This window comes from Thalassophryne amazonica, chromosome 20, assembly GCF_902500255.1.
Source record: "Thalassophryne amazonica chromosome 20, fThaAma1.1, whole genome shotgun sequence".
Classification (NCBI taxonomy): Eukaryota; Metazoa; Chordata; class Actinopteri; order Batrachoidiformes; family Batrachoididae; genus Thalassophryne; species Thalassophryne amazonica.
This window is the reverse complement of record NC_047122.1, coordinates 69,574,137-69,595,694: the sequence shown is the minus strand read 5'-3', so window position 1 is coordinate 69,595,694 and position 21,558 is coordinate 69,574,137. Positions and strand designations below refer to the sequence as shown.

The window sequence follows — 21,558 nt, the reverse complement described above, 5'->3', positions numbered from 1 at the left end:
CGGTCCGATTGGGGAGGGGCCCAGAGAAAACTACAGAGTCCGACATTGTTTTTGCAAAGTTACACACCGATTTAATGTTAATTTTAGTGACCTCCGATTGGCGTAACCGAGTGTCATTACTGCCGACGTGAATTACAATCTTACCAAATTTACGCTTAGCCTTAGCCAGCAATTTCAAATTTCCTTCAATGTCGCCTGCTCTGGCCCCCGGAAGACAATTGACTATGGTTGCTGGTGTCGCTAACTTCACATTTCTCAAAACAGAGTCGCCAATAACCAGAGTTTGATCCTCGGCGGGTGTATCGTCGAGTGGGGAAAAACGGTTAGAGATGTGAACGGGTTGACGGTGTACACGGGGCTTCTGTTTAGGGCTACGCTTCCTCCTCACAGTCACCCAGTCAGCCTGCTTTCCCGACTGCTCGGGATCTGCCAGGGGGGAACTAACGGCGGCTAAGCTACCTTGGTCCGCACCGACTACAGGGGCCTGGCTAGCTGTAGAATTTTCCACGGTGCGGAGCCGAGTCTCCAATTCGCCCAGCCTGGCCTCCAAAGCTACGAATAAGCTACACTTATTACAAGTACCGTTACTGCTAAAGGAGGCCGAGGAATAACTAAACATTTCACACCCAGAGCAGAAAAGTGCGGGAGAGACAGGAGAAGCCGCCATGCTAAATCGGCTAAGAGCTAGTAGCTACGCTAACCTAGCGGATTCCTAAAAACACGCAAAGTGAATAATGTGTAAATAATTTAGAGGTAATTCAACAGAAGGAGTGCTTTAGTTAATCAATCAATCAACTTCAATCAACTTTTTTCTTATATAGCGCCAAATCACAACAAACAGTTGCCCCAAGGCGCTCCAGATTGTAAGGCAAGGCCATACAATAATTATGAAAAACCCCAACGGTCAAAACGACCCCCTATGAGCAAGCACTTGGCAACAGTGGGAAGGAAAAACTCCCTTTTAACAGGAAGAAACCTCCAGCAGAACCAGGCTCAGGGAGGGGCAGTCTTCTGCTGAGACTGGTTGGGGCTGAGGGAAAAAACCAGGAAAAAGACATGCCGTGAAGGGGGGCAGAGATCGATCACTAATGATTAAATACAGAGTGATGCATACGGAGCAAAAAGAGAAAGAAACAGTGCATCATGGGAACCCCCCACAATCTACGTCTAAAGCAGCATAACCAAGGGATGGTCCAGGGTCACCCGATCCAGCCCTAACTATAAGCCTTAGCGAAAAGGAAAGTTTTAAGCCTAATCTTAAAAGTAGAGAGGGTATCTGTCTCCCTGATCTGAATTGGGAGCTGGTTCCACAGGAGAGGAGCCTGAAAGCTGAAGGCTCTGCCTCCCATTCTACTCTTACAAACCCTAGGAACTACAAGTAAGCCCGCAGTCTGAGAGCGAAGCGCTCTAATGGGGTAATATGGTACTACGAGGTCCCTAAGATAAGATGGGACCTGATTATTCAAAACCTTATAAGTAAGAAGAAGAATTTTAAATTCTATTCTAGAATTAACAGGAAGCCAATGAAGAGAGGCCAACACGGGTGAGATATGCTCTCTCCTGCTAGTACCCATCAGTACTCTAGCTGCAGCATTCTGAACCAACTGAAGGCTTTTTAGGGAACTTTTAGGACAACCTGATAATAATGAATTACAATAGTCCAGCCTAGAGGAAATAAATGCATGAATTAGTTTTTCAGCATCACTCTGAGACAAGACCTTTCTGATTTTAGAGATATTGCGTAAATGCAAAAAGGCAGTCCTACATATTTGTTTAATATGCGCTTTGAATGACATATCCTGATCAAAAATGACTCCAAGATTTCTCACAGTATTACTAGAGATCAGGGAAATGCCATCCAGAGTAACGATCTGGTTAGACACCATGCTTCTAAGATTTGTGGGGCCAAGTACAATAACTTCAGTTTTATCTGAGTTTAAAAGCAGGAAATTAGAGGTCATCCATGTCTTTATGTCTGTAAGACAATCCTGCAGTTTAGCTAATTGGTGTGTATCCTCTGGCTTCATGGATAGATAAAGCTGGGTATCATCTGCGTAACAATGAAAATTTACGCAATACCGTCTAATAATACTGCCTAAGGGAAGCATGTATAAAGTGAATAAAATTGGTCCTAGCACAGAACCTTGTGGAACTCCATAATTAACTTTAGTCTGTGAAGAAGATTCCCCATTTACATGAACAAACTGTAATCTATTAGACAAATATGATTCAAACCACCGCAGCGCAGTGCCTTTAATACCTATGACATGCTCTAATCTCTGTAATAAAATTTTATGGTCAACAGTATCAAAAGCAGCACTGAGGTCCAACAGAACAAGCACAGAGATAAGTCCACTGTCCGAAGCCATAAGAAGATCATTTGTAACCTTCACTAATGCTGTTTCTGTACTATGATGAATTCTAAAACCTGACTGAAACTCTTCAAATAGACCATTCCTCTGCAGGTGATCAGTTAACTGTTTTACAACTACCCTCTCAAGAATCTTTGAGAGAAAAGGAAGGTTGGAAATTGGCCTATAATTAGCTAAGATAGCTGGGTCAAGTGATGGCTTTTTAAGTAATGGTTTAATTACTGCCACCTTAAAGGCCTGTGGTACATAACCAACTAACAAAGATAGATTGATCATATTTAAGATTGAAGCATTAAATAATGGTAGGACTTCCTTGAGCAGCCTGGCAGGAATGGGGTCCAATAAACATGCCGATGGTTTGGACGAAGCAACCAATGAAAATAACTCAGACAGAACAACCAGAGAGAAAGAGTCTAACCAAATACCGGCATCACTGAAAGCAGCCAAAGATAACGATACATCTTTGGGATGGTTATGAGTAATTTTTTCTCTAATAGTCAAAATTTTGTTAGCAAAGAAAGTCATGAAGTCATTACTAGTTAAAGTTAATGGAATACTCAGCTCAATAGAGCTCTGACTCTTTGTCAGCCTAGCTACAGTGCTGAAAAGAAACCTGAGGTTATTCTTATTTTCTTCAATTAGTGATGAGTAGAAAGATGTCCTAGCTTTACGGAGGGCTTTTTTTATAGAGCAACAAAGTCTTTTTCCAGGCTAAGTGAAGATCTTCTAAGTTAGTGAGACGCCATTTCCTCTCCAACTTACGGGTTATCTGCTTTAAGCTACGAGTTTGTGAGTTATACCACGGAGTCAGACACTTCTGATTTAAAGCTCTCTTTTTCAGAGGAGCTACAGCATCCAAAGTTGTCTTCAAAGAGGATGTAAAACTATTGACGAGATACTCTAACTCCCTTACAGAGTTTAGGTAGCTACTCTGCTCTGTGTTGGTATATGACATTAGAGAACATAACGAAGGAATCATATCCTTAAACCTAGTTACAGCGCTTTCTGAAAGACTTCTAGTGTAATGAAACTTATTCCCCACTGCAGGGTAGTCCATCAGGGTAAATGTAAATGTTATTAAAAAATGATCAGACAGAAGGGAGTTTTCAGGGAATACTGTTAAATCTTCTATTTCCATACCATAAGTCAGAACAAGATCTAAGATATGATTAAAGTGGTGGGTGGACTCATTTACTTTTTGAGCAAAGCCGATAGAGTCTAATAATAGATTAAATGCAGTGTTGAGGCTGTCATTCTCAGCATCTGTGTGGATATTAAAATCGCCCACTATAATTATCTTATCTGAGCTAAGCACTAAGTCAGACAAAAGGTCTGAAAATTCACAGAGAAACTCACAGTAACGACCAGGTGGACGATAGATAATAACAAATAAAACTGGTTTTTGGGACTTCCAATTTGGATGGACAAGACTAAGAGACAAGCTTTCAAATGAATTAAAGCTCTGTCTAGGTTTTGATTAATTAATAAGCTGGAATGGAAGATTGCTGCTAATCCTCCGCCACGGCCCGTGCTACGAGCATTCTGACAGTTAGTGTGACTCGGGGGTGTTGACTCATTTAAACTAACATATTCATCCTGCTGTAACCAGGTTTCTGTTAGGCAGAATAAATCAATACGTTGATCAATTATTATATCATTTACCAACAGGGACTTAGAAGAGAGAGACCTAATGTTTAATAGACCACATTTAACTGTTTTAGTCTGTGGTGCAATTGAAGGTGCTATATTATTTTTTCTTTTTGAATTTTTATGCTTAAATAGATTTTTGCTGGTTATTGGTGGTCTGGGAGCAGGCACCGTCTCTACGGGGATGGGGTAATGAGGGGATGGCAGGGGGAGAGAAGCTGCAGAGAGGTGTATAAGACCACAGCTCTGCCTCCTGGTCCCAATGCTGGACAGTCACAGTTTGGAGGATCCAAGAAAATTGGCCAGATTTCTAGAAATGAGAACTGCTCCATCTAAAGTGGGATGGATGCCGTCTCTCCTAACAAGACCAGGTTTTCCCCAGAAGCTTTGCCAATTATCAATGAAGCCCACCTCATTTTTTGGACACCACTCAGACAGCCAGCAATTCAAGGAGAACATGCGGCTAAACATGTCACTCCCGGTCCGATTGGGGAGGGGCCCAGAGAAAACAACAGAGTCCGACATTGTTTTTGCAAAGTTACACACCGATTTAATGTTAATTTTAGTGACCTCCGATTGGCGTAACCGAGTGTCATTACTGCCGACGTGAATTACAATCTTACCAAATTTACGCTTAGCCTTAGCCAGCAATTTCAAATGTCCTTCGATGTCGCCTGCTCTGGCCCCCAGAAGACAATTGACAATGGTTGCTGGTGTCGCTAACTTCACATTTCTCAAAACAGAGTCGCCAATAACCAGAGTTTGATCCTCGGCGAGTGTATCGTCGAGTGGGGAAAAACGGTTAGAGATGTGAACGGGTTGACGGTGTACACGGGGCTTCTGTTTAGGGCTACGCTTCCTCCTCACAGTCACCCAGTCAGCCTGCTTTCCCGACTGCCCGGGATCTGCCAGAGGGGAACTAACGGCGGCTAAGCTACCTTGGTCCGCACCGACTACAGGGGCCAGGCTAGCTGTAGAATTTTCCACGGTGCGGAGCCGAGTCTCCAATTCGCCCAGCCTGGCCTCCAAAGCTACGAATAAGCTGCACTTATTACAAGTACCGTTACTGCTAAAGGAGGCCGAGGAATAACTAAACATTTCACACCCAGAGCAGAAAAGTGCGGGAGAGACAGGAGAAGCCGCCATGCTAAATCGGCTAAGAGCTAGTAGCTACGCAACCTAGCGGATTCCTAAAAACACACAAAGTGAATAATGTGTAAATAATTTAAAGGTGATTCAGCAGAAGGAGTGCCCCAATCAAGGCACCAAACAGCCCATGAAGCAGCACAGGCAACGCACGACAACAGTGCTAAAAGAGAAAAATAAAAAATAAAAAAATAAAAAACGAAAGCGTTAGCAAGCTAGTTAGCTTGCCAACGCTGATGAAAGTTAGCAGATAAAAGTGCTCCGTCGCGATGTTTTGACCGTTAGAGGTCTTCCTTAGGCGTTGGAGCACAGTAAAAAAGTAAAAAAAAAAAAAAAAAAAACTAAAAAGGTAAAAAAGTAAAAAAGTCTTGAAAAAGACTGTTAATTCAAGTCCAAAGCAGCAGGTAGCAGTCTCAGTGTAAACAGTCCCAACAGAGAGTATATGCTGACGGTTAAGGCACCAGACAGGCCATGAAGCAGCACAGGTGAAGTGAAAAAGCACAAGTGAAAAAGTCTTGAAAAAGTCTTGAAAAAGACTGTTAGTTCAGAGTCCAAAGCAGCAGGTAGCAGTCTCTGTGTAAACAGTTCGGCGTTCGGTCACGCAATGACTCAGCACTCCGCTCAACAAACACTGAATCCAACAGACGAGATCGAGAACTTTTCTGACTCCTCTTCAAGTGTGGATTATTTTTGACTCTGATCCTGAGGATGTTGCAGCAGTGATTAGACCCTACAGATTGGAGCCGTATTTTTCGGATGAACATTCAAACAGGAGCATTCTGGCAGCGATAATAATGCCGATGGTGCTTATGGCGGAGCCGAAGCAGAGGCAAGAGATGTGCCAATTCCGATGGATTCTGAAAGACTGCAGAATATGGAATGGTAAGGGAGGCTTTGATTTTTGTTGCTGCTGTTTAAAACACTATAATTATAGCATTTTCAATTCTAGCGTCTGTTTACTGCCTTTGTTATTGTTCCGGAGCTGCGATAGTGTAGCTACTACTTGCGGACCACCGTCATTACCTTCGGGTTTTTGCTGTTTTCGAATGCCTGGCATTGCATTCATCCGTGTTTAGTTACGTTATTTTCATGAAAGAATAGGAAATAAACGGCAAAAGTTTTGAGAAAGATCGCCGAAAACAACAGTGAAAATGCCGCCGCCGTGTTTACTATGTATTGCAGTGATACTTTTACAAGTTCTTTGACCATTTCAAGATTATTGTGAACATATTATTTGGGGTTGACATTTTATGTGTTCCTGTGAGCGGTGAGAACATGGAGACGGTAGAGGAAAGTGTCTGCTGTCGGGAGCAAATGCGTGTGTGTGCGAGCGGAGCGAGCGGCAGCCGGACATTTCATGCATCGCACAACACCGCAGCTTTCGATCAATCTGCCTGGACTTGAAAAGCCTAAACCTTTCACCCTTGTGTTTGTGCAACATGCTGCAACACACTGGTCAGGCATATCGACAAACAAGTCCCTGAGAGCTGTGTTTAATCAAAGTTTCTTCCGCTAAAAAAGGCGTAAACAACGGCCGCCAGGCGCGGAAGCCGATACGGTCTACAGGCAGTGACGTATGAAAATGAATGAATGAATGAAAACTGTTTATTTCGAACATTTGATACAACAACAATTACAAGATAGATCAGTGAAGACAACAACAAAAAAGTTCCTACTGTGTACCCAACATGTCCGAAAAGGGGTAGGGTGAAGCATCAGCTTATTTTTCCCTACCCCTTCTTCCCCACAACCAGTGATACCCTTTGCCACATATACACATAGATTCCTACACACCTAAACTGATATATATATATATATATATATATATATATTGAAGACAACTTTGGATGCTGTAGCTCCTCTAAAAAAGAGAGCTTTAAATCAGAAGTGCCTGACTCTGTGGTATAACTCACAAACTCGTAGCTTAAAGCAGATAACCCGTAAGTTGGAGAGGAAATGGCGTCTCACTAATTTAGAAGATCTTCACTTAGCCTGGAAAAAGAGTCTGTTGCTCTATAAAAAAATGACTTTCTTTGCTAACAAAATTTTAACTATTAGAGAAAAAATTACTCATAACCATCCCAAAGACGTATCGTTATCTTTGGCTGCTTTCAGTGATGCCGGTATTTGGTTAGACTCTTTCTCTCCGATTGTTCTGTCTGAGTTATTTTCATTAGTTACTTCATCCAAACCATCAACATGTTTATTAGACCCCATTCCTACCAGGCTGCTCAAGGAAGCCCTACCATTATTTAATGCTTCGATCTTAAATATGATCAATCTATCTTTGTTAGTTGTCTATGTACCACAGGCTTTTAAGGTGGCAGTAATTAAACCATTACTTAAAAAGCCATCACTTGACCCAGCTATCTTAGCTAATTATAGGCCAATCTCCAACCTTCCTTTTCTCTCAAAAATTCTTGAAAGGGTAGTTGTAAAACAGCTAACTGATCATCTGCAGAGGAATGGTCTATTTGAAGAGTTTCAGTCAGGTTTTAGAATTCATCATAGTACAGAAACAGCATTAGTGAAGGTTACAAATGATCTTCTTATGGCCTCGGACAGTGGACTCATCTCTGTGCTTGTTGTGTTAGACCTCAGTGCTGCTTTTGATACTGTTGACCATAAAATTTTATTACAGAGATTAGAGCATGCCATAGGTATTAAAGGCACTGCGCTGCGGTGGTTTGAATCATATTTGTCTAATAGATTACAATTTGTTCATGTAAATGGGGAATCTTCTTCACAGACTAAAGTTAATTATGGAGTTCCACAAGGTTCTGTGCTAGGACCAATTTTATTCACTTTATACATGCTTCCCTTAGGTAGTATTATTAGACGGTATTGCTTAAATTTTCATTGTTACGCAGATGATACCCAGCTTTATCTATCCATGAAGCCAGAGGACACACACCAATTACCTAAACTGCAGGATTGTCTTACAGACATAAAGACATGGATGACCTCTAATTTCCTGCTTTTAAACTCAGATAAAACTGAAGTTATTGTACTTGGCCCCACAAATCTTAGAAACATGGTGTCTAACCAGATCCTTACTCTGGATGGCATTACCCTGACCTCTAGTAATACTGTGAGAAATCTTGGAGTCATTTTTGATCAGGATATGTCATTCAAAGCGCATATTAAACAAATATGTAGGACTGCTTTTTTGCATTTACACAATATCTCTAAAATCAGAAAGGTCTTGTCTCAGAGTGATGCTGAAAAACTAATTCATGCATTTATTTCCTCTAGGCTGGACTATTGTGATTCATTATTATCAGGTTGTCCTAAAAGTTCCCTAAAAAGCCTTCAGTTAATTCAAAATGCTGCAGCTGGAATACTGACGGGGACTAGAAGGAGAGACCATATCTCACCCATATTGGCCTCTCTTCATTGGCTTCCTGTTAATTCTAGAATAGAATTTAAAATTCTTCTTCTTACTTATAAGGTTTTGAATAATCAGGTCCCATCTTATCTTAGGGACCTCGTAGTACCATATCACCCCAATAGAGCGCTTCGCTCTCAGACTGCAGGCTTACTTGTAGTTCCTAGGGTTTGTAAGAGTAGAATGGGAGGCAGAGCCTTCAGCTTTCAGGCTCCTCTCCTGTGGAACCAGCTCCCAATTCAGATCAGCGAGACAGACACCCTCTCTACTTTTAAGATTAGGCTTAAAACTTTCCTTTTTGCTAAAGCTTATGGTTAGGGCTGGATCAGGTGACCCTGAACCATCCCTTAGTTATGCTGCTATAGACGTAGACTGCTGGGGGGTTCCCATGATGCACTGTTTCTTTCTCTTTTTGCTCTGTATGCACCACTCTGCATTTAATCATTAGTGATCGATCTCTGCTCCCCTCCACAGCATGTCTTTTTCCTGGTTCTCTCCCTCAGCCCCAACCAGTCCCAGCAGAAGACTGCCCCTCCCTGAGCCTGGTTCTGCTGGAGGTTTCTTCCTGTTAAAAGGGAGTTTTTCCTTCCCACTGTAGCCAAGTGCTTGCTCACAGGGGGTCGTTTTGACTGTTGGGGTTTTACATAATTATTGTATGGCCTTGCCTTACAATATAAAGCGCCTTGGGGCAACTGTTTGTTGTGATTTGGCGCTATATAAAAAAAATGATTGATTGATTGATTGATGTATATATATATATATATATATATATATATATATACGAGGTCTGTCCGTAAAGTATAGGTCCTTTTTATTTTTTTCAAAAACTATATGGATTTCATTCATATGTTTTTACGTCAGACATGCTTGAACCCTCGTGCGCATGCGTGAGTTTTTCCACGCCTGTCGGTGACATCATTCGCCTGTGAGCACTCCTTGTGGGAGGAGTCGTCCAGCCCCTCGTCAGAATTCCTTTGTCTGAGAAGTTGCTGAGAGACTGGCGCTTTGTTTGATCAAAATTTTTTCTAAACCTGTGAGACACATCGAAGTGGACATGGTTTGAAAAATTAAGATGGTCTTCAGTGAAAATTTTAACAGCTGATGAGAGATTTTGAGGTGATTCTGTCGCTTTAAGGACTTTTCACGGTGCGAGACGTCGCGCAGCGCTCTCAGGCAGCGTCATCAGCCTGTTTTAAGCTTAAAACCTCCACATTTCAGGCTCTGTTGATCCAGGACGTCGTGAGAGAACAGAGAAGTTTCAGAAGAAGTCGGTTTCAGCATTTTATCCGGATATTCCACTGTTAAAGGAGATTTTTTTAATGAAAGACGTGCGGGCAGATTGCAGCGTCGGCTCGCAGCCGCCGTGACGCTCTGTCACAGGAAAAACACCTCTGTTGGAAGCCTTGAGGACAAGTTGGAACATCTCCAGCTGATAAACAATTTCTCATATACTCACTCCACTGAAAGCCATCAAAAGCCAACTGGATTTTAACAAATGGTTATCAACACGGAGGTGTTTTTCCTGTGCCGCCGCGCCGCGTCGGCTGCGTCCCGACGCGCGGACCCGTCCGCACGTCTTTCATTAAAAAAGTCTCCTTTAACAGTGGAATATCCGGATAAAATGCTGAAACTGACTTCTTCTGAAACGTCTCTGTTCTCTCACGACGTCCTGGATCAACAGAGCCTGAAATGTGGAGGTTTTAAGCTTAAAACAGGCTGATGACGCTGCCTGAGAGCGCTGCGCGACGTCTTGCACCGTGAAAAGTCCTTAAAGCGACAGAATCACCTCAAAATCTCTCATCAGCTGTTAAAATTTTCACCGAAAACCAGCTTAATTTTTCGAACCGTGTCCACTTCGATGTGTCTCACAGGTTTAGAAAAAGTTTTGATCAAACAAAGCGCCAGTCTCTCAGCAACTTCTCAGACAAAGGAATTCCGACGAGGGGCTGGACGACTCCTCCCACAAGGAGTGCTCACAGGCGAATGACGTCACCGACAGGCGTGGAAAAACTCACGCATGCACACGAGGGTTCAAGCATGTCTGACGTAAAAACATATGAATGAAATCCATATAGTTTTTGAAAAAAATAAAAAGGACCTATACTTTACGGACAGCCCTCGTATATATATATATATATATATATATATATATATATATATATATATATATATATATATATATATATATATATATATAGATAGATAGATAGATAGATAGATAGATAGATAGATAGATAGATAGATAGATAGATATATACACACACACACAAACATAAATATACACCTACACATACCTACTTACATACAAAATACTATATATTTACAAGCCGAAGCAAAAAACAAAAACACCCTAACACTCATTACCCTTCCTCCTCCCTATACCTAGAAAAAAACATATTTTTGTACCGCTGTTTGAACTGGTTCATGCTTGGACATTGCTTGAGCCCCACTCCCAATCTGTTCCACATCCTCACCCCACAGACAGAAATACAGAAACCTTTTAATGTTGTTCGTGCCCACTGATGCTTTAAATTAAATTTCCCCCTCAGACTGTAATCCCCTGATCTGTTAAAAAACATATTTTAATATTTGCTGGAAGTAAATTGTTTATTGCTTTATACACGATTTGTACTGTTTGAAAATGAACCAAGTCTGTGAATTTTAAGAATTTGGATTGTAAAAATAGTGGATTTGTATGATCTCTATAGCCAGTATTATGAATAATTCTTATAGCTCTTTTCTGCATTACTGATAGTGATTGTGTTGTACCTTTATAAGTATTACCCCATACCTCTGCACAGTACTGTAAATATGGTAAAACCAGTGAGCAGTAAAGAATGCGGAGTGAGTTGTGGTCCAGAATATGTTTCGCTTTGTTTAGAACTGAAATGCTTCTTGACAGTTTACTTTGTATATGTTTTATATGAGTCTTCCAGTTTATCTTATCATCTATTATCACCCCCAGAAACTTATTTTCATGTACCCTTTCAATATCTACCCCCTCGACTTGTAACTGAACCTGTATGTCTGTATTACAATTGCCAAATAACATGTATTTTGTTTTACTTAAGTTTAATGATAATTTGTTTCTGTCAAACCATATTTTCAATTTTCCCATTTCTATACTGATCCTCCTCAGTAACTCCTGCAAATCCCCCCCTGAACAAAAAATGCTTGTGTCATCTGCAAATAATACTAATTTTAATATTTTGGAAACATTGACAATATCATTTATATAAATTAGAAACAGTTTTGGACCCAATACTGACCCCTGTGGGACGCCACAAGCATTGTCCAAGCATGATGATGTATATTCCCCCAACTTCACAAACTGTTTTCTGTTACTTAAGTAGCTTCTCACCCAGTGCAACACCAACCCCCTAATCCCATACTGTTCAAGTTTATTGATTAATATGTCATGATTGATTGTATCAAAAGCCTTTTAAGGTCTATAAATATTCCAACTGAATGTAATTTGTGGTCTATGGCGTTTGTAATCTCCTCAACTGATTCTATTAATGCAAGTGATGTTGAACTATGTGCTCTGAATCCATATTGACTATCAGTAAGTAATTTATGTTTATTTATGAATTTGTCTAATCTATTATTGAATAACTTTTCTAATAATTTGGAAAATTGTGGAAGCAAAGAAACAGGTCTATAATTTGTGAAGTGGTGTCTGTCCCCAGTCTTATACAGCAGCACAACCTTAGCTATTTTCATTTGATTGGGAAATTTACCGGTTTGAAATGATAAGTTACAGATGTATGTTAATGGTTCTACAATCCATTCAATGACCTGTTTTACCACCACCATATCAATTTCATTTAAATCGGTAGATGTTTTATATTTACAATTATTCACAATGTCTATAATTTCTTTTCCATCCACTGCTGTGAGGAACATTGAACAGGGATTTCTTTCTATGAGATTATTATCCCAATCCTCAGGTTGGGAATCGGGAATTCTTTCTGCCAAGCTTGGTCCAATATTTACAAAAAAATTATTAAAACCGTTGACTACCTCATCCTTATTTTCCTTCTTGACATTATTATCAATGAAATACTGAGGGTAACTCTGTTTTTTATTACCATTTTTGATAATGCTATTTAATATATCCCATATTCCTTTAATATTGTTTTTGTTATTATATAATATGTTACTATAATATTCCTTCCTACATACCCGTATAATATTAGTTAATCTAGTTTTGTATTTCTTATATCTATTTTCTGCCTCTTTAGTCTTTAGTTTTATGAATTCTCTATACAGTGTATTTTTCTTATTACATGCATTTCGTAACCCTTTCGTCATCCATGGTCGAGCTTGGATTTTTTGTTTTCTGTAGTCTTGTTTAATTGGACAATTTTATCATATAATGATGTAAATATTTGTAAAAAAGTTTCATATGCACTATCAACATCACTTTCACTGTATACCTTTTCCCAGTTTTGCTCCTGTAAATCCTTCTTTAGTGTGTTCATGTTTTCCTCTGTCCGCACTCGCCTGTATTTTATTTTCTCCTCTGGCTGATTCTGCCGATGGTTTCTATTATAAATGATGAAAACTGGTAGATGATCACTAATGTCATTGATTAATAATCCACTCACAGTGTTATTCTCAATATCATTGCTGAATATATTATCAATTAAGCTAGCACTATGGGATGTAATTCTGCTTGGCCTGGTGATTTTTGGATATAAACTCATACTGTACATTATATTGATAAATTCATCTGTTATTTTATGCTTATTTGGATTGAGCAGATCAATATTTAAGTCACCACAAATGAACACAGTTTTTTGATTAGTTTTTGAGAACATTTTTCCCATACAGTCAGTGAATGTTTCAATACTAGATCCTGGTGCTCTATATATACAGCTGACTAATACATTTTTGCTTTTTTCTTCACATATTTCAATAGTTATACATTCTAATAAGTTATCAATCACAGTTGTCATATTGTCTACTATTTTATAATCCATGTTCTTATCCACATACACAGCCACTCCTCCTCCACTCTTATTCTTTCTGTTTACACAATTAAATTCATATCCATCCAGTTCAAAATCCATTCCTTTATCTTCATTGATCCATGTTTCTGATATAGCAATTATGTTAAAGGCACTGCGCTGCGGTGGTTTGAATCGTATTTGTCTAATAGATTACAATTTGTTCATGTAAATGGGGAATCTTCTTCACAGACTAAAGTTAATTATGGAGTTCCACAAGGTTCTGTGCTAGGACCAATTTTATTCACTTTATATATGCTTCCCTTGGGCAGTATTATTAGACGGTATTGCTTAAATTTTCATTGTTACGCAGATGATACCCAGCTTTATCTATCCATGAAGCCAGAGGACACACACCAATTAGCTAAACTGCAGGATTGTCTTACAGACATAAAGACATGGATGACCTCTAATTTCCTGCTTTTAAACTCAGATAAAACTGAAGTTATTGTACTTGGCCCCACAAATCTTAGAAACATGGTGTCTAACCAGATCCTTACTCTGGATGGCATTACCCTGACCTCTAGTAATACTGTGAGAAATCTTGAAGTCATTTTTGATCAGGATATGTCATTCAAAGCGCATATTAAACAAATATGTAGGACTGCTTTTTTGCATTTACGCAATATCTCTAAAATCAGAAAGGTCTTGTCTCAGAGTGATGCTGAAAAACTAATTCATGCATTTATTTCCTCTAGGCTGGACTATTGTAATTCATTATTATCAGGTTGTCCTAAAAGTTCCCTAAAAAGCCTTCAGTTAATTCAAAATGCTGCAGCTAGAGTGCTGACGGGGACTAGAAGGAGAGAGCATATCTCACCCATATTGGCCTCTCTTCATTGGCTTCCTGTTAATTCTAGAATAGAATTTAAAATTCTTCTTCTTACTTATAAGGTTTTGAATAATCAGGTCCCATCTTATCTTAGGGACCTCGTAGTACCATATCACCCCAATAGAGCGCTTCGCTCTCAGACTGCAGGCTTACTTGTAGTTCCTAGGGTTTGTAAGAGTAGAATGGGAGGCAGAGCCTTCAGCTTTCAGGCTCCTCTCCTGTGGAACCAGCTCCCAATTCAGATCAGGGAGACAGACACCCTCTCTACTTTTAAGATTAGGCTTAAAACTTTCCTTTTTGCTAAAGCTTATAGTTAGGGCTGGATCAGGTGACCCTGAACCATCCCTTAGTTATGCTGCTATAGACGTAGACTGCTGGGGGGTTCCCATGATGCACTGTTTCTTTCTCTTTTTGCTCTGTATGCACCACTCTGCATTTAATCATTAGTGATTGATCTCTGCTCCCCTCCACAGCATGTCTTTTTCCTGGTTCTCTCCCTCAGCCCCAACCAGTCCCAGCAGAAGACTGCCCCTCCCTGAGCCTGGTTCTGCTGGAGGTTTCTTCCTGTTAAAAGGGAGTTTTTCTTTCCCACTGTAGCCAAGTGCTTGCTCACAGGGGGTCGTTTTGACCGTTGGGGTTTTACATAATTATTGTATGGCCTTGCCTTACAATATAAAGCGCCTTGGGGCAACTGTTTGTTGTGATTTGGCGCTATATAAAAAAAATTGATTGATTGAATTGATTGATTGGTCGTATTTGTCCAGATCCTTGATGTTCCTGATTACCATAACCTTCGCTTGTTCTGGTGTTCCATTCAATTTGATAAATGTTTTGCAGTTGGATGTCCATGTCTGTTGAATTTTTCCCTGCTTTTTTAAGAAACGAGCTTTCCTGGCGATGTCTGCGTTTCTTTTGGTCAGTAGTTCATTGATGAATACGTTTGTTCCTTTAAGTTTCCGTCCCTGTTTTAACAATGCCATTTTATGTTTTCTGTTGACAAACCTCATTATAACTGCTCGCTTGTCTCCATCCTCTCTCCTGGGCAGGGGGTGGCACGCTTCAATGTTATTACAGTCCATTTGAATACCTTTAGATTGCAGGAAGTCAGCCACCTGTTGTTCCACTGAGCTGGCCTCCTGCTCACTGGCCTCCCCTCCGCTGTCTTCTGACACCGCCCGTGCGTAGGATCGAGGTTTAATATGAATTCCTGTAATAATAACGTCGTTCATCCTTGTGTACTGTTCCAACTCCGCAACACGGTTCTCCAGGTACACCAGACGCCGGTCTTTCTTGGCATTCTGGATCCGGAGAGCCTTCACTTCTTCCACCAGCTCCATAATGGATTTCTGCTGCATTTTAACAACAGAGATTTCCTCAGACAAAAAGTCCAGGGACTTCTTGATATTGTCTCCCTCCTCCGCCGTCAGTGCCTTCTTCGGACCCATGGTCAGATAACTCCGCGCTGGGGCCTCGGTAAAGCCGCGCCGGTGGAACTGCACTGACGCCTCGGGCCTCGGTGGAGCCGCGCCAGTGGAACTGCGCTGACGCCTCGGGCTTCAGGTGGAGCCGCTCCGGTGGATGTGCGCTAGCACCAAACCTGACGTATTTCAGGTTTGGTGCTTACTGGGAAGCTGGTCATGGGGCGTGCACATTTTTCAGTGGCAGGACATTCAAATGTTGTATATAGCGGGAGAACCACGTCCATTTTCCAAAAATGCTTAGGTTGACCGAATTATATAACCTTTGTTACATGTAATAAGACAATGTTGTCTTTAAGTGTCATATCCACTTCAGAATTGCCTTTATTGTCAAAGTAATTTACATTGCAATGAGATTTGAGTGCAGCTCCAAAAGGTGCTGTTCCGAGGTGCGAGTAATTATTAGTCAAATGAAAGATGATAAAATTTGACAAAACAAACAACTAAAAATAAAACGTGGACAAAATATAAAATGTAAAACAAGAAATCATGGACAACTGTGGAATGATACAGCACAGGAAAATATTGCACATGGGTACAGATGTTGCACAAAAAACTTTGAAAAGTGCAGATTAATGTGGTATACAGAATTTTAGAAATTTAAAGTGACTCAGAGTGCACAGTAGTTCTCCACCACATGTGAGCACTCCTTAAGTCTGAAGAAAAACAATTACAAGTTTAAAAGCTCAAAGTTACTTTGAATTGTGGAGTAACTCAGAGTGTGAAAGAACAAATCAATCACCTATGAAGCTTTCCTGTGAAGTCCCTTTTTTATTATCTAACTGTACACCCATTAGGGTCATATTTGTGTGCACGGAAGCAGTGTGTTTCCATGTGTCCATGCATTTGTGATGTCAGACTGAACTTTGTGATTTACACTCAGTATAGGTGTGATGCTGTGATCTGTTGATTAGATAACTCTGAAACACATGAGACTGACTGAAACAGCTTCATGAATCTTTATGTCATTTGATCCTAAATTTCATGCTCACATCATGTGACCTCAATGAGACTTTAGCAGGTTAAATGCCAGAACTGAAAATCCTCTCATCATTCATGGATGAATTATAGCACCTCAATCTGATTCCAGATGGATTGGTTAGATGTCCCCTCCCACCAGAAAATTTTTAAAATCTAAAGCCATTTTCCCACTTTCTAAGGCAATTTAGGAAGCTCTACTGAGTCTCTAGTCATTGTTTTAGTACCTAATTTTTAATTGCACCTTTTGTCCAGGGGGATGTGCAACTCCCTCAACGTGGCTTGGGATCTGCTGCTGCATTTGAACCCTGACATTTACTAAAATAATCCTATTAATAGTTAGAGTCAGCATGCACTTTAATTTTAATTATGTCAAATTTGTGTTCAAATACATCCAATTTTTTATATTTTGGAAGCATTCTGAACTTCATATGACTGTAAGCTCAAGAGAACATCAATAACTTTTCCATGTATTTCATACTGATTAGCTACAGTTTGGCTTTTTGTGGATATTTTCTGGGGGCTTCTGGGCTCAAATTCCATGATAGACATGAAGCAAAATCATGATTAAAAAGAAAAGAACATAGAAATCCCATTTCTCAGAAGCATGCCATGTCCCTGAGACTTTGCACACTGATGTAGACCTGAAAGCCTTTTTGCACCTTTGACTCCTGAGTTTGAAGGACAATATATGTTGTGGAATCAAGAGAAAAAAGAATCCAGTCCGGTGGTGCTGCCACTTACCGAGCCAATAGTGCAGGCTGTACCATAAGCTCTGCCCCCGCTGAGCGCTGTGGAGGATCACATAGGCATCACCCGTGTAGAAGTTCCCATGCAGCTTCTCAGGTATGGGGACCAGCTCCAGCTGCTCAATCCTCCAGACCTGCAGGCCGGCTGACTTGCCGGCCTTGTCAAACTCTTTGTGGTAGAGCACCATGTGGTGTGCAAGTGGGGTAAGTGTGGGTGTGATGAGTGACAAATGACTTCTGAGCTGCTTCTGCTGCTTCCTTCTGCTTTTAAATGCACACACACACAAAGCGGGCGTGTCTACGTGCTGCCATTGTACACACAAAAATACACGAGCTGAGCTGTTCAGCTCAAATGCACATGTGCACAAAAACACTAGATTTTTTTTAAAATTCTTATTTACTTTGTAAAGCAGAGAGAGAGAGAGAGAGAGACGACTCGTGAGCTGCAGCTGGCTCCTCGTGTGTCTGCACAGTTACTCAGTAATAAACTCTCATCCGTCTTAGTGCAAAGGTTGACTTGGCCTGAAGTAATAGTAGTAAGTTCTTTGTGTTTCTATTACACCTTTCACAGATAAGACATCACAAAGTGCTTCACAAAGCAAACAAATAAAATACAGAGAAGGTACATTTAGAACTGGGGGATTTGAACTGAGAACCTTCCACACTGAAACCAGCACACTGACCACTTGGCCACCAGCCTCTTAGTTTTAGTTCTGTATTGCTGTCATTCAGGTCCAGAACATCTTGATGACGTCAGAGGGGGTTTTCTCTGTTCTCTGCCTCCACTCGTTTTTAATTTCTTGATGAAAATGCTTCAGTCCACTAAATGTGGATGTTACCTTTAAAGGAGTAAATCTCTTTTTCCTTCTGAGCCTCTTTGTGAGGGTTCTACTTTGGATTGGTTTATGTCCCTCTGCTGGATTCTTGGTGCCTCTGTGTTCCTCTCTTCAGGTCTCTTGTTTCTGCTCCTGTGATTCCATGGGAACACTCACTCCTTTGACATTTCCACTGAATCTTCTTCCACTCTGGATGAAGCTTCTCTGGGTCCTTTGTTGCCCAACAGGGACTCTGGATCCTCTCTGAGCCACCTGGGAGTTACCCTCAGGCCCGGATCCAGACCAGTTTGGACCGATGTAGTTGCATCGGCCAAGTTGTTTTACGCATTGTTTGTCATCGGTAAAAAAAAAAAAAAAAATCTTGAATAATCCCGAATAGTGCCAAACGTGTCCCCGCGGTGAACACAGCTTTTTTGTGGTTTTCATGTCAACCTATAGTCCATAAATTATACGGATTTTTTTGAGTTTCAGAGTCATACGGACGTACAAATAAAGTCGGATATTTAGGGTTTGGTCTGCAGTGGGTCTGTAATCAACCGTTTCTGCAGCGTGACTCCACTTTGAAGCGTGAACCATTGAAGCAATGCTTCAATCCACTAGCTCAATGGTTCTTTGATTTGCTGCTCTTCAGAAACGGCAAGTCCTCTTCTTAACTCTTCTCAAAGCCATTCAAATATCGTGACTCACTTTTGTGTGGATTAAAGTCACTAACTGGGACTCTTGTCTTGTTGCAGTCAAGAAACGAGAATCATCCTCCGTTCCATTGGCACAGCTCCAAACGTTGCGCGGCTCTCTGCTGAGACAGAGTCTGGTCTGTGTTAATAACGTCAAAATTAATTGCCGCTTTAATTAAAATGACACCTCTTACAAATGTTGTAATACAGACAAGAAGCTACAATTGACAGTTTTTTTCCTCCCAAAATGAGACGTGCTGTATTTCTTTACAAATTCCTGAAGTGAAGCTCAGCAGCTGTAAGAGCTCAGCTCAGATGTATGGAAAGACATTCATGCCAATAATGTCTGAAAGGAAATGCTTTTGACAAAAACTACAGATTTTGTTTATTCCTATTTATGTCCAGAGATCAAGGATCCACCATGTAGAGTTTATTATGTCCAAAGTTTAAGGATTCAGTGACCAATTTCATATTTATTGACTTTAAGACTCAATAAAATGTTGTTCAATTTCAACTCACTTTCAACTTAATCGGCTTATAAAGCGCCAAATCACAACAAAATCTAAATATACTAAAACAAATACATCACAATTGTACACATATCACAGTTGTGACATGTGTACAATTGTGATGTATTTGTTTTAGTATGTTTAGTCATGGACATGATGAATATTGTTACCTGCTGGACTGTTTCTAATTTTGATTGGTATCAATGGAAAATGTCTTCTGTGAACTGTCTGTATCTCAATATATTATTATTAATCAATCAATCAATCAACTTTTTTCTTGTATAGCGCCAAATCACAACAAACAGTTGCCCAAATAGACCATTCCTCTGCAGGTGATCTGTTAGCTGTTTTACAACTACCCTCTCAAGAATCTTTGAGAGAAAAGGAAGGTTGGAGATTGGCCTATAATTAGCTAAGATAGCTGGGTCAAGTGATGGCTTTTTAAGTAATGGTTTAATTACTGCCACCTTAAAGGCCTGTGGTACATAACCAACTAACAAAGATAGATTGATCATATTTAAGATTGAAGCATTAAATAATGGTAGGACTTCCTTGAGCAGCCTGGCAGGAATGGGGTCTAATAAGCATGTTGATGGTTTGGATGAAGTAACTAATGAAAATAACTCAGACAGAACAATCGGAGAGAAAGAGTCTAACCAAATACCGGCATCACTGAAAGCAGCCAAAGATAACGATACATCTTTGGGATGGTTATGAGTAATTTTTTCTCTAATAGTCAAAATTTTGTTAGCAAAGAAAGTCATGAAGTCATTACTAGTTAAAGTTAATGGAATACTCAGCTCAATAGAGCTCTGACTCTTTGTCAGCCTGGCTACAGTGCTGAAAAGAAACCTGGGGTTGTTCTTATTTTCTTCAATTAGTGATGAGTAGAAAGATGTCCTAGCTTCACGAAGGGCTTTCTTATAGAGCAACAAACTCTTTTTCCAGGCTAAGTGAAGATCTTCTAAATTAGTGAGACGCCATTTCCTCTCCAACTTACGGGTTATCTGCTTTAAGCTACGAGTTTGTGAGTTATACCACGGAGTCAGACACTTCTGATTTAAAGCTCTCTTTTTCAGAGGAGCTACAGCATCCAAAGTTGTCTTCAATGAGGATGTAAAACTATTGACAAGATACTCTAACTCCCTTACAGAGTTTAGGTAGCTACTCTGCTCTGTGTTGGTATATGACATTAGAGAACATAAAGAAGGAATCATATCCTTAAACCTAGTTACAGCGCTTTCTGAAAGACTTCTAGTGTAATGAAACTTATTCCCCACTGCAGGGTAGTCCATCAGGGTAAATGTAAATGTTATTAAAAAATGATCAGACAAAAGGGAGTTTTCAGGGAATACTGTTAAGTCTTCTATTTCCATACCATAAGTCAGAACAAGATCTAAAATATGATTAAAGTGGTGGGTGGACTCATTTACTTTTTGAGCAAAGCCGATAGAGTCTAATAATAGATTAAATGCAGTGTTGAGGCTGTCATTCTCAGCATCTGTGTGGATGTTAAAATCGCCCACTATAATTATCTTATCTGAGCTAAGCACTAAGTCAGACAAAAGGTCTGAAAATTCACAGAGAAACTCACAGTAACGACCAGGTGGACGATAGATAATAACAAATAAAACTGGTTTTTGGGACTTCCAATTTGGATGGACAAGACTAAGAGACAAGCTTTCAAATGAATTAAAGCTCTGTCTAGGTTTTTGATTAATTAATAAGCTGGAATGGAAGATTGCTGCTAATCCTCCGCCCCGGCCCGTGCTACGAGCATTCTGACAGTTAGTGTGACTCGGGGGTGTTGACTCATTTAAACTAACATATTCATCCTGCTGTAACCAAGTTTCTGTTAGGCAGAATAAATCAATACGTTGATCAATTATTATATCATTTACCAACAGGGACTTAGAAGAAAGAGACCTAATGTTTAA

At 40.2% G+C, this 21,558-nt stretch overlaps 1 protein-coding gene across 1 annotated transcript in view; it reads right to left on the bottom strand.

The window, feature by feature from the left end:
- scin (scinderin) overlaps nt 1–17,848 on the bottom strand; it is a 119,791-nt gene extending 101,943 nt beyond the window's left edge. The window contains exon 1 of the mRNA XM_034160898.1: nt 17,598–17,848. Within this exon, the coding sequence (XP_034016789.1) occupies nt 17,598–17,790 (193 nt within the window). The 5' untranslated portion in view covers nt 17,791–17,848. The remainder of the gene's footprint in view (nt 1–17,597) is intronic.
- Between the last annotated feature and the right edge of the window lie 3,710 nt (nt 17,849–21,558).